This window comes from Sciurus carolinensis, chromosome 10 (assembly GCF_902686445.1).
Source record: "Sciurus carolinensis chromosome 10, mSciCar1.2, whole genome shotgun sequence".
In the NCBI taxonomy this organism is placed as follows: Eukaryota; Metazoa; Chordata; class Mammalia; order Rodentia; family Sciuridae; genus Sciurus; species Sciurus carolinensis.
The window spans coordinates 125,254,030-125,267,762 of NC_062222.1; the positions used below are offsets into that span (position 1 = coordinate 125,254,030).

Here is a 13,733-nt window from a genome sequence, read left to right on the forward strand (position 1 = left end):
GTTTGTTTTTGTTTTATTTTACTTTGTTTTTTCCTACTCTAGTGTTCTTTACTTCAGAGTTGATAATGAAATATTCTCATCTCATTACCAACTTTACCATTAAAAAACTAGCTGACCTTCATAAGTCAGTAAAAGGGTCTGCACCTATTTTCCAGCTTTGTTAAAAGTAAATAATTTGATAAATGGCATTTAAGATCTTGTCCTACCCTAAGAGTCTCTTAATTTTGTTTCCCACCTCTAAATTTTAGACATATAATTTTCATTTCCCCAATACAGTTATAAGAGACTCAGCATGTCCATTTCAGTGATGAGTTTTTGATATAGGGAGGTATAAAGAAGACTATCAAGTCATATGGGGAGAAGAGAGATCATTGCTGTCTTTTAAAATCTCAACTGCCCTGGAACTTAGAATTCAGGACATCCGTTATTCATCATGTTAACAAATGTTTACCTTGTGCCTGGGAAGAACAGAGTAAGTTGAAGCCAGAGTCATAGAAGCTCGTGAGGACAGTCAATCTTTTCACTACATCCACCTCCCTGCCGGTCCAGACAGCTCAGTGTCCTGGCTCCTTCCTCTTGTCCAATCAAAGCGAGTAGCATCACTATCTGTCTTTAAACTTTTTCTCTGCTTGCCAGAAGAAACCCAAACTCCATTAGAAGGTTCATTTCCTTCTTACTGGCCTTTATTGAGCGTGAAATTGCATCAGATTAGAACTCCAATCACCTAGGCGCAAAACAGACTTCACAAAAACAGAAACTGTTCTAAGTGAAAAAAGTTTGAAAGAGATTTGACCACACTTTTAAAAAGATAGTTCTGTAAGAGTGGCTTGTTCATGAAAGAATAAAAATAGCTAATATTTTTGACTATTTAATAGATACCCAGGACTACTCCAAATGATTTGCATATATATTATCTCCTTTAAACTTCATGACATCTTTATGAAGTACGTACTGGTATTAGCATTTTGTAGAAGAGGACTCTGAGTCACAGAGATATTAAATGACTTGGCTAACATCTCAGAATTAATCTCTGGTAACGATGAGATTCACATTCAGGCAGTCTGACTTCTCTACACTTCTCTACCTCTGCACTGTAAGTCTAAGATGGAAATCAGGCTTAACTTCAAGGAGAATTGCCAACGTCCATTGATAAGAAGAAAAAATCTTCTGTACCACATTAGTGATAACTTGAGAGCATCAATGCCATTCATCAAGACTAAAAATAGAGAAATCACATTCGAGAAGAATAGTAATTATCATATGCCTATATTCTTTTATTTTTTAAATTAAAAACAATTGCAAACATCCTCTGTACTGAACCATTATTCATGTTGAATTCTGCTAGCTGGGGTAAATACATTTACCTTGATTATAAAAACAGGGTAACAAGAGACTTGCCTAATGAAGGTCATTATAAAATATGCAATCGCTTCTTTTTTTTTTCTTCTCCCCTAAAATAAATTTAACATACCGCCTATCAACTCACATCTCCAGAGGGCACTAAATAGTTTAAGAAGTCTGTGAAAGAGTACTGTTGGAAGCAGAACAACTTGCAAATAAGAACAGACTGCCAATTCTTGATTACTTGGCAGTGGAACTTCCCAACAATAGTTCTAAGTCTAATGCAATTAAATCCCTGGTCCCACATCCAAAAAGATCTCTTCCCTGCAGTCAGTCAATACTAGATGAACACACTCTCTAGACATAATGGTTTCACATATTATTTAGATCCAATTAGGGTGCCTGGTTAGTTCACTGAAAACAATGTTAATAATTCATGATTCCTCATATCATATTTAAAGTTCAGAGATGAGAGAAGGTGCCGCCATCATTTTAAGAAACTGAGTGTAAAGTCAACTATATGAAATGAATACCGTCAAGGGGGTTAACCACTGAGGTGAGGCAGTCAGGAAAAACAATCCCTAAGTAGACCATGGGCCCTGAGACCCCAGGGAGAGTCTGGATTTCTTCTGACAGATGTGAACATGTTTTGAGAAGGGCAGTCAGTGATGCTATGTACCTTGACTGGGCAAGAGTAAGGAGCCAAAAAACTGGGTTGTCTGCCCTATCTTTTATTTGGGAAAGAATTCTGTACTCCTTCTCCTCTGACTTAGTTCTTGACAGTCTTCAGAAAACAATTCATAAAGTAAAAAGTGAATAGAAGTTAGATTAAATCCCAGTAAGAATAAAAGCTAAAATTCATAAAGTAGAAATGCAATTTTAAACAGTAGATAAAAGACTTGAACCAATGAGCTAAAAGGTTATAATTTTTTTAAATATAACAAAGATTAAGATAAAAGGCTAAAACCCATGAGAAGAAACATTTAAACTAAGCATGTAAATTTGATCAAGAGTCAAGCACAAAAGCACTTAAAAATGAACTGACATTAAGAAAAGAAAACAATAAGGAAAAATGGACTTTCAAAATGAAAAAAAAAAAAAGAAAGTTCAGAGATTAGGGAAATGAAGCAGTAACTGGAGAAGAGGGAGGGAGGAAAAACGAGACGCAAACACAGAGGACGAACTGGATTTTACAGGGATTCAGTGTCCTTGGTGTCACGAGTCATGACAGGTAGACACCTGTCCATACTGTCCACCATTACCCAGAGCCTTGAATCCCACCCAGGACCCAGATGGAGGAGGGGCTCCCTGCAGCTGGCAGGCAGCTGGACATCTTGGGCACCTCCAATCTCCTTCCCAACTTGGCCACAGAAGCTTCCAGTCACCACTGTCCCCAGTTCATCAGCCAATCTTGCTAGCTGCAGACCATGCTCAGAGCCTTCGAGTTGCCAACTTACTCCTTGATGGCGTGACTTTTCACTCTCCCTGAGTCTGAGTATCTTTACCTGAGTCATAAAGATGTGAAAAGTTATTAATAATGATAAGTAATAGCAACTCATCACTATCACATCACTTGTATTCTTATGACTGTACATCTAGAGTCTCTGGCAAGCACTAAGCAATGTCCCGAAGGATCCCACTTCATCTTCACACCCCACTGTGGGTCCGTTACTCAGACCCATGTTAGGATTAGGACATTTCCAGCAGGAGGCTCACAGAGAACATCTGTCACTAATGGCCTCTGTATGGGGTTCAATCCATGAACCTCAAGTTTCAGTTCTCCACTGAGAGAGGTAGGCAGCTGGGAAGAAAATGTGAGCTATGGAAGTGGGGATTAATTTTCCTGAGTAAAGGGAGGCTTGGACCTTCTACCCAAGTCTTCTATGGCATTGAACACTGACCTAACGGTATTCCCTTTTCCACATTTCAGACTCCACAACGTATGCACACTTTCTGTTCAATGCATTTGATACGGACCACAATGGAGCTGTGAGTTTTGAGGTAAGCTCTGGACTCTTTTTACATTATTTGACTTAAGACACCCTTAAAGGGATTTTAATCTTTTCAGTAGAAAAACTCGAATTTGGTGATTTGATCATTTTTGAGCAGAGGGGAAAAGCCCTAGAAAATCTCTTTTCTGTCATTGAATTGCTAAGATGCTGTCCTTATCTTTCAAAAGTCTTACAAATCACAACCCATATTTAGTTTATAGTTTATATCTGTTTGCACAAGGCTTTCCTCAAGTGCATGAGAACAGAAGGCAAGTGATTTAACTAACATTTCCTGGGGGTACTATGAGACAGTTTCTTTGGTGGGCTTTGGAAACACAAGATAAAAAAGACAAACCTTGTTATGGAAGGCCTATAAGGGGCAGAGTCAGGCAAGAAAATACATACAGAAAAATATACTCAAAGAGCCTGAGAAGATTACAAGTAAATCTCCATTCAAATTACAAAAATGATCTGTAGAGAAAGTATGTCATTTTTTTCATGAAATTATGTATGTGATCATCCAGGAAAATAAAATGTGTCCCGTATATTTACATTTGCATATGTGAATATATAAGCTATGTGTTCATATCTACCTACATATTCGTATATACAGAATATTTATGGATACATAGACATCTATAAATATATTTGTATCACACAAATTTATAGATATATTGATAGATATTTATATATTGATAGATATGTACATTTAGATACTTAGATATTTACAGGTATAGAGACACTTAGACATAGATATTTAGATATAGATGGATATTTATAGATATATAGATATTTATAGATATTTAGATAAAGATGAATATTCACTATATAGAGAGATGAGATCATTTATATGATTCCTATGCTGAGATCATTTATATGATTCCTATGGTGCACAGCAATAATATATTTACATCTAATGTTAGGAGAATAACTCTGCTCACCTGTAAAGACTGGCACCTTTTATTTTGGTTATGGGTAGAAGGTATATCTCATCTATTTGCTTGAGTTCTGAATAGCTGTGGTTGGTCAGTGGGCAGTAGACAATTATTTACTTTGTAATTCCAATTTCTCTCAGATAAATAGTTAGATGGTTAGGTACAGATGTCTATGTCTATTTATAGTGAAAATGAGGCAATTTGGGGGATACATTGGGTGGACAACGATGAGGATGCAGCTTACACACGGGCAGAATTTCTAGTGATGGCTGTGGCAATAGGAAGCAGATGATGGAGTGGGACCAGCAAGAAGAAGGTACTAGCGGCACCAGGGACTATAGCAGGGGAGCCTGCCTGGAGGGATCAATGAACTAGGTCTCAAGGACACAGCAGAAGCGACTCAAGAGAACAAAGATGGGATGGGAAGCTGTGGGGCACAAGGCAGATGTCCGGCAGAGTATATCAGACTTGAAGGAAGAGAAAGCATGTGCAAATCATGTGGGAGATTGAATACAAATGAGAGAGCCAAAGAAAAGATGTGGAAGGAGGCAGAGGCTAGGGCCTGAGGAGTCTTAGGATGCTGCAAGGAGGTTGGACCACCTTGCAGGAGATGAGGCACCCCTAAGGAAGCAACAGAGTGTTCATGCACCAGAGTGTAATGTTCCTGGAAACACAGTCAGTACTGTTCATTCCAAGAGTCTAGACAGGAGCCACAAAAGGCTAACCTGCAGTTAAAGACGTCGAAGATGAGGGGTGGACACAGTCAATAGATATTAAAATGAAATCAGTAGACATAAAAATCTGCCATGTTTAGGAGAAGAAAAGTTAATTTTTCAAGCTCTCTGAATACAAGGACTCTAGGGTGTCAGGAAGAAAAACAACAAACAAAAAAAGAATGAAAAAAAAAAAAACGAAAACTGAGCATCATGGGATGTAAATCCCTGGTCCGGCGTAACTGTTGCCAGGTGCATTAAAGCATCTCCTTATACATAACTCCTTAACAACTCTGAGCCAGGAATCCCAAACATTATCACCTGACCAAGAAATACCACTGATAAAAATAGCAACTGGCAGTGGCTGAGGAGATGTCAGCTAAGAAGTTAAGACAGGAGGGTGGGTCTGCATGGACATGAGAGCCACAGTTAGTGGAGTAAGAGTGGACAGTGTGAGAATTCCCTAAGTGCCAGTCCCTGTAATATTTCACCCACTGAAGGCAGCTTAATCTGCCCCAGAGTAATATCCTATTAATATTTGCTCCACTCTGTGCATAAGATTAATTCCAACATAAACTCAATTTAGCTTTAATATGGAAGTCAAAGGTTCCAGTTCACATAATAAAAAATATTTTAGCTAGTTTGCAGAGGGTGAGAAGAGCAAAATCTACTGTGATTTCATTACTTGAAACAACTTATGTTTCAGGAGTAGACTTTATCCAATTTTACCATGTTAATAATGTGGGATTATGCATAACACTGCTGTTATAATGTTTATGTAAAACACCAGTAATTATGATAAATGTTAATTATAATTTGGGAAATTAGTTGTAATAGTTATAGATATGCATGGAGGTATAATGCTTTTTCTTTTTAAGGCAAACTAAGGGTTAAATTAATAAATAGTGAGTCAAAAACAAAATTAGGCTATCAAAGTTATTTTTCTACATTGTTTAGCTACTGTAAAGTCTCCAGGAAGCAGAAATGGATGGGGAAGGAGGATATTATGAGAAGCAACAGCATACTCTTGCTACGGCAGTGGGACTGCTTGGATTCTAAGACATAGGGAAATAGAAGTTTTCCACTTAATTTAAACCTGAAGGGCAGAAAAAATAAGTCAGGAAGGTCCTTGGATTCAAGTATGATTGGATCTAATCTTCACTTTGCCACCAAGTGGCTGTGAGACCCTGGACTGAGAATTTTAACACTCTGGCTTCAGTGTTCATATTAGTTAGACATCAGCAACCAAGGCAATTTCACAGAATAATGGAAGAATGGAAAAGTAATAATGTCATTAAAGAGCTTGGCTTTGTGCCTGGTGCCAAATACGTATTTGATATCTATTAGATGTTAACCATAGAAATTATTACTGGGAGAGTTTTCTAACAAAGGTAGTTAATAATGACATTGATCATCATGTTACACAGTGACAATCTGTCTTTGAATGTATTCAAGCAACTGCTAGGTGACCACTCTGCAACATGATGAAAGATAGTTCTGCATCTGGTTATAATAAGCACTTATGATACAAATTGCCTAAAATATCATTAGCAATAATAATAGTTACACAACAATAATACTAACTGATGTTCACATGAAGCATCGTGAAGGGATGAATGAACATTCATTATGTGAGGTCCCATCACTGCAGACCCGGTACTACTGAGAGAGTGACCAAGCCATAATGTCAGCTGATGCCTAAAATATGGCATTCTATGATGCCACAGTGCTGGAAGAAAAGTGTTTTTCTATGAAATATCAATTATGACTATGGGAAAATTTTCTAGCATGGGTGTTAATTTTATATCCTGCTACTTTGCTGATTTCCTTTATGAATTCTAGAAGCTTTCTGGTATTTTTGGGGTCTTCTATATATAAAATCATGTCGTGTGCAAATTGTGATAGTTTGAGTTCATCTTTTCCTGTTAATATCTCTTTTATTTCTTCCTTCTGTCTATTTTCTCTGGGTAGGGTTTCAAGAATTATGTTGAATAAAATTGGTGAAAAGGGCATCCCTGTCTTCTTTTAATTTTTAGGATAAATGCTTTCAATTTTTCTCCATTTAGAATGATATTGGCCTTGGGTTTAACATGTATACCTTTTACAATGTTGAGGTATGTTCCTACTATCCATAATTTTTCTAGTGTTTTGAACATGAATGCATGCTGTATTTTGTCAAATGCTGTTTCTGCAGATATTGAGATAATCATGGTTTTCTTGTCTTTAAGTCTACAGATGTGGTGAATTATGTTTATTGACTTCCGTATGTCATATCAATCTTGTATCCCTGGAATGAAGCCCATTTGATCATGGTGCACTATTTTTTTTTTTCTTTAACTTTTTTTTTTTTTTTATTGTAAACAAATGGGATACATGTTGTTTCTCTGTCTGTACATGGTGTAAAGGCATACCATTTGTGTAATCATAAATTTACATAGGGTACTGTTGTTTGATTCATTCTGCCATTTTTTCCCTTCCCCCCCTCCCCTCCATCTATACAGTCCTTCCTTCCTCCATTCCTGCCCCCCTCCCTAAACCCAACTCCAACCCCAACACTAACCCTTCCCACCCTCCATTATGTGTCATCATCCACTTATTAGCGATATCATTCTTCCTTTGGTTTTTTGAGATTGGCTTATCTCACTTAGCATGATATTCTCCAGTTTCATCCATTTGCCTGCAAATGCCATAATTTTATCATTCTTTATGGCTGAGTAATATTCCATTGTATATATATACAACATTTTCTTTATCCATTCATCAATTGAAGGACATCTAGGTTGGTTCCACAATCTGGCTATTGTGAACTGAGCGGCTATGAACATTGATGTGGCTGTATCTCTGTAATATGCTGATTTTAAGTCCTTTGGGTATAGGCCAAGGAGTGGGATAGCTGGGTCAAATGGTGTTTCCATTCCAAGTTTTCTAAGGAATCTCCACACTGCTTTCCAGAGTGGCTGTACTAATTTGCAACCCCACCAGCAATGTAAGAGTGTACCTTTCTCCCCACATACTCGCCAACACCTGTTGTTGCTTGTATTCTTGATAATTGCCATTCTAATTGGGGTGAGATGGAATCTTAGGGTGGTTTTGATTTGCATTTCTCTTATTACTAGAGATGTTGAACATTTTTCCATATGTTTGTTGATTGCTTGTATATCTTCTTCTGTGAAGTGTCTATTCATTTCCTTAGCCCATTTGTCAGTTGGATTATTTACATTCTTGGTGTAGAGTTTTTTGAGTTCTTTATAGACTCTGGAGATTAGCGCTCTATCTGAAGTATGATTGGCAAAGATTTTCTCCCACTCTGTAGGCTCTTTCTTTGCATTGCTGATAGTTTCCTTTGCTGAGAGAAAGCTTTTTAGTTTGAATCTATCCCAGTTATTAATTCTTGCTTTTATTTCTTGTGCTATGGGAGTCCTGTTGAGGAAGTCTGGTCCTAAGCCAACATGTTGAAGCTCTGGACCTACTTTTTCTTCTATAAGATGCAAAGTCTCTGGTCTGATTCCAAGATCCTTAATCCATTTTGAGTTTAGTTTCGTGCATGGTGAGAGATATGGGTTTAGTTTCATTCTGTTGCATATGGATTTCCAATTCTCCCAGCACCATTTGTTGAAGAGGCTATCTTTTCTCCATTGCATATTTTTGGCCCCTTTGTCTAGTATGAGAAAATTGTATTTATTTGGGTTTGTGTCCGTGTCCTCTATTCTGTACCATTGATCCACCTTTCTATTTTGGTACCAATACCATGCCGTTTTTGTTACTATTGCTTTGTAGTAGAGTTGAAGATCTGGTATTGCGATACCACCTGCTTCACTCTTTCTGCCAAGGATTGCTTTAGCTATTCTGGGTTTTTTATTCTTCCAAATGAATTTCCTAATTGCTTGCTCTATTTCTGTAAGGTACATCATTGGGATTTTAATTGGAATTGCATTGAATCTGTATAGCACTTTTGGTAGTATGGCCATTTTGACAATATTAATTCTTCCTATCCAAGAACATGGGAGATCTTTCCATCTTCTAAGGTTTTCTTTAATTTCTTTCTTTAGTGTTCTGTAGTTCTCATTGTAGAGGTCTTTCACCTCTTTTGTGAGATTGATTCCCAAATACTTTATTTTTTTTGAAGCTATTGTGAATGGGGTAGTTTTCCTAATTTCTCTTTCTGAAGATTCATCGCTTATATATAAAAATGCCTTAGATTTATGTGCATTGATCTTATATCCCACTACTTTACTGAATTCACTTATGAGATCTAAAAGTTTTCTGGTGGAATTTCCTGGTTCCTCTAAGTATACCATCATATCATCAGCAAATAGGGATAGTTTGAGTTCTTCTTTTCCTATTCGTATCCCTTTAATTTCTTTGGTCTGTCTAATTGCTCTGGCTAGAGTTTCAAGGACGATATTGAATAGAAGTGGTGAAAGAGGGCATCCCTGCCTTGTTCCAGTTTTTAGAGGGAATGCTTTCAGTTTTTCACCATTTAGAATGATATTAGCTATGGGTTTAGCGTAGATGGCCTTTACAATGTTAAGGAATGTTCCCACTATCCCTATTTTTTCTAGCGTTTTGAGCATGAAGGGGTGCTGTATTTTATCAAATGCTTTTTCTGCATCTATCGAAATAATCATGTGATTCTTGACTTTAAGTCTATTGATATGGTGAATTACATTTATCGATTTCCTGATGTTGAACCAACCTTGCATCCCTGGGATGAAACCCACTTGATCATGGTGCACTATCTTTTTAATATATATTTGTATGCGATTTGCTAAAATTTTGTTGAGAATTTTTGCGTCGATGTTCATTAAGGATATTGGTCTGAAATTTTCTTTCCTCGATGTGTCTCTGTCTGGTTTAGGAATCAGGGTAATATTGGCTTCATAGAATGATTTTAGGAGAGTTCCCTCCTCTTCTATTTTCTGGAATACTTTGAGAAGTATTGGAATGAGTTCTTCTTTAAAAGCTTTGTAGAACTCGGCTGAGAACCCATCTGGTCCTGGACTTTTCTTTGTTGGAAGGCTTTTGATGACTTCTTCTATTTCATTACTTGAAATTGGTCTATTTAAATTGTGTATGTCCTCCTCGTTCAGTTTAGGCAATTCATATGTCTCTAGAAACCTGTTGATGTCTTCGAAATTTTCTATTTTGTTGGAGTATAGATTTTCAAAATAGCTTCTAATTATGTTTTGTATTTCAGTCGTGTCTGTTGTGATATTTCCTTGTTCATTCCAAATTTTAGTGATTTGGGTTTTCTCTCGTCTTCTCTTTGTTAGTGTGGCTAAAGGTTTATCAATTTTGTTTATTTTTTCGAAGAACCAACTATTTATTTTGTCAATTTTTTGTATTGTTTCTTTCGTTTCAATTTCGTTGATTTCAGCTCTCAGTTTAATTATTTCCTGTCTTCTACTACTTTTGGTGTTAGTCTGTTCTTTTTCTAGGGCTTTGAGCTGTAGTGTTAGGTCATTTATTTTTTGAGTTTTACTTCTTTTATTAAATGCGCTCCATGAAATAAATCTTCCTCTAAGTACCGCTTTCATAGTGTCCCAGAGATTTTGATATGATGTTTCTTTGTTCTCGTTTACCTCTAAGAATTTTTTAATTTCCTTCCTAATATCTTCTGTTATCCATTCATCATATAGTAGCATATTGTTTAATCTCCAGGTGTTGGAGTAGTTTCTGTTTTTTACTCTTTCATTAATTTGTAACTTCAATTCATTATGATCTGATAGAATACAAGGTAGTGTCTCTATCTTCTTGTATTTGCTGACATTAGCTTTGTGGCATAATATATGGTCTATTTTAGAGAAGGATCCATGTGCTGCTGAGAAGAAAGTGTATTCGCTCTTGGTTGGATGGTATATTCTATAAATGTCTGTTAAGTCTAAATTATTGATTGTGTTATTGAGATCTATGGTTTCTTTGTTCAATTTTTGTTTGGAAGATCTGTCCAGTGGTGAAAGAGGCGTGTTAAAATCACCTAGTATTATTGTGTTATGGTCTATTTGTTTTCTAAAATTGAGAAGGATTTGTTTAACATACATGGATGAGCCACTGTTTGGGGCATAGATGTTTATGATTGTTATATCTTGCTGATTTATGCTTCCCTTAAGCAGTTTGAAATGTCCTTCTTTATCCCTTCTAACTAACATTGGCTTGAAGTCCACATTATCTGAAATGAGGATGGATACTCCAGCTTTTTTGCTGAGCCCATGTGCATGGTATGTTTTTCCCCATCCTTTCACCTTTAGTCTATGGGTATCTCTTTCTATGAGGTGAGTCTCTTGCAGGTAACATATTGTTGGATCTTTCTTTTTAATCCAATCTGCCAGTCTATGTCTTTTGATTGATGAATTCAGGCCATTAACATTCAGGGTTATTATTGAGATATGATTTGTATTCCCAGTCATTTGGTTCATATTTAAAATTTTTGACACATCTTGGTTCCTCCTTTATTTGACAGTTCCTTTAGGATAATTCCTCCCTTTGCTGATTTGCTTCTTTGTTTTTTAACTCTTCCTCATGAAATATTTTGCTGAGAATGTTCTGTAATGCTGGCTTTCTTTTTGTAAATTCTTTTAGCTTTTGTTTATCATGGAATGATCTTATTTCATCGTCAAATTTGAAGGTAAGTTTTGCTGGGTATAAGATTCTTGGTTGGCATCCATTTTCTTTCAGAGCTTGAAAAATGTTGTTCCAGGCCCTTCTAGCTTTTAGGGTCTGGATTGAAAAATCTGCTGATATCCGTATTGGCTTCCCCCTGAATGTAATTTGGTTCTTTTCTCTCACAGCCTTTAAAATTCTGTCTTTATTTTGTATGTTAGGTATTTTCATTATAATGTGCCTTGGTGTGGGTCTGTTGTAATTTTGTGTATTTGGAGTCCTATAAGCCTCTTGGACTTGATTTTCCATTTCATTCTTCAGATTTGGGAAATTTTCTGATATTATTTCTTCAAATAGATTGTTCATTCCTTTGGTTTGTTTCTCTAAGCCTTCCTCAATCCCAATAATTCTCAAATTTGGCCTTTTCATGATATCCCATAATTCTTGGAGATTCTGTTCATGATTTCTCACCATCTTCTCTGTTTGTTCAACTTTGTTTTCGAGGTTAAATATTTTGTCTTCAATATCTGACGTTCTGTCTTCCAGCTGTTCTATCCTATTGGTTATGCTTTCTATGGAGTTCTTAATTTGGTTTATTGTTTCCTTCATTTCAAGGATTTCTGTTTGGTTTTTTTTCAATATCTCTAACTCTTTATTAAAATGATCTTTTGCTTCCTGAATTTGCTCTGTTAACTGTCGATTGGTGCGATCATTCATTGCCTGCATTTGCTCTTTCATCTCATCATTCAATGCCTGCATTTGCTCTTTCATCTCATCGTTTGCTTCCCTAATCATTTTAATTATGTACATTCTGAACTCCCTTTCTGTCATTTCTTCTGCCATGCTGTCATTGGATTTTATTGATGTAACATCTAGATTTGTTTGGGGCATTTTCTTCCCTTGTTTTCTCATATTGTTCAGGAATCAGTGGGTCAGATTTCCTCTATCAACTTATAATGTCCCTGAAGATTGCTAGTATATCCCCTCTTATCCTTCAGTAGCCTGAAGTCTTGGAGAAGGTTGATAATGCAGAGCTCCACGAAGAAGCTGCCTCTCTAGGTGTGGTAACCCTCAGGTGGCGTATATTCCCTGCTAGTGGGCAGAGGTGCCTCCACTTGTTGACCAATGGTCATCCAATGGGGAACTAGACTGCGGGCTGAGGCAAGGCCTGTTTGTGCCTATGTCTCTGGCTTTACCGTCCCTGTGGGAAAACCTCCCCCTGCCGGGAAGAGTCACTCGGTGGGGACGTCTCGTTGGTCAGTTGCCCTCCTAGAGGTTCCCCTCAATCTACAACTACCACCTGGGCTGGGCTGTCTTCCTCTGCAACGATCCCAGGGGCCCGGACCTACGTCCTGGGCCTGGGAGCCTCACCCTTCGCAGGCGAGTCTCCTTAGGCTGCCTCTCCCAGAGAATCTGCTTGCCGCCCTGGAAACTTCGCTCCACCCCTAGGCGTGTCTCTGTGCGGCTCTTCCAGCAAGAAGCCACCTAGCTCCTGGGACCCTGCTCTGCACCAATTGCCTGGCTATGCAGCCCCTCCCCTGAGCCACCACCTGGAGCCCCGTACAATAGCTCCGAGACCCAGAGACCTGCCACACACCTCCTCCTCCAGACAGCCGCCCGGTTTCCAACGCAGTCACTAGGAGTCCAAGCAACTCACTTCGGGTCTCCTCCTCCCGCCAACCACCCGTAGCCCTAGGCAGTCACTCCAAGTCCAAGTGACCCGCCCTGTTCCTCCTCCTCCTCCTTGGGGTAGCCCCCCGGGTGTTCAGGAGCGGTGTCTCCGAGACCAGGTGCCTCACCACGCTCCTCCTCCAGGCAGGCCACCGGTGTTCAGGAGCGGTTGCTTTTAGTCCAATCAACTCACCACTCGCCTCCTCCTCTGGCAACCGCCTGTGGTTCTGATGCAGTCACTCCCAGACTAAGCGTCCCACCGCTCTCCTCCTCCAGGCAGGCCACCAGTGTTCTGGAGCAGCTGCTCCGAGTTCAAACAGCTCGTCACGCAGCTCCTCCTCCGGCAACCGCCCGCGGCTCTGATGCAGTCACTCCCAGGTCAAGCAACACGCCGCACTCCTCCTCCTCCTCCTCCGGGCAACCTCCCGGCACTCAGGAGCGCTCGCTCTGAGTTCAAACAGCTCACCACGCAGCTCCTCCTC

At 38.6% G+C, this 13,733-nt stretch overlaps 1 protein-coding gene across 6 annotated transcripts in view; it reads left to right on the forward strand.

Annotated features, from left to right (window-relative positions):
- Kcnip4 (potassium voltage-gated channel interacting protein 4) overlaps nucleotides 1-13,733 on the forward strand; it is a 1,093,862-nt gene that overhangs the window by 1,055,796 nt on the left and 24,333 nt on the right. For all 6 annotated transcript variants that reach the window (XM_047565628.1, XM_047565623.1, XM_047565626.1 and 3 more), the window contains one exon: nucleotides 3,272-3,342. In XM_047565628.1, coding sequence (XP_047421584.1) covers nucleotides 3,272-3,342 — 71 coding nt within the window. The remainder of the gene's footprint in view (nucleotides 1-3,271; nucleotides 3,343-13,733) is intronic.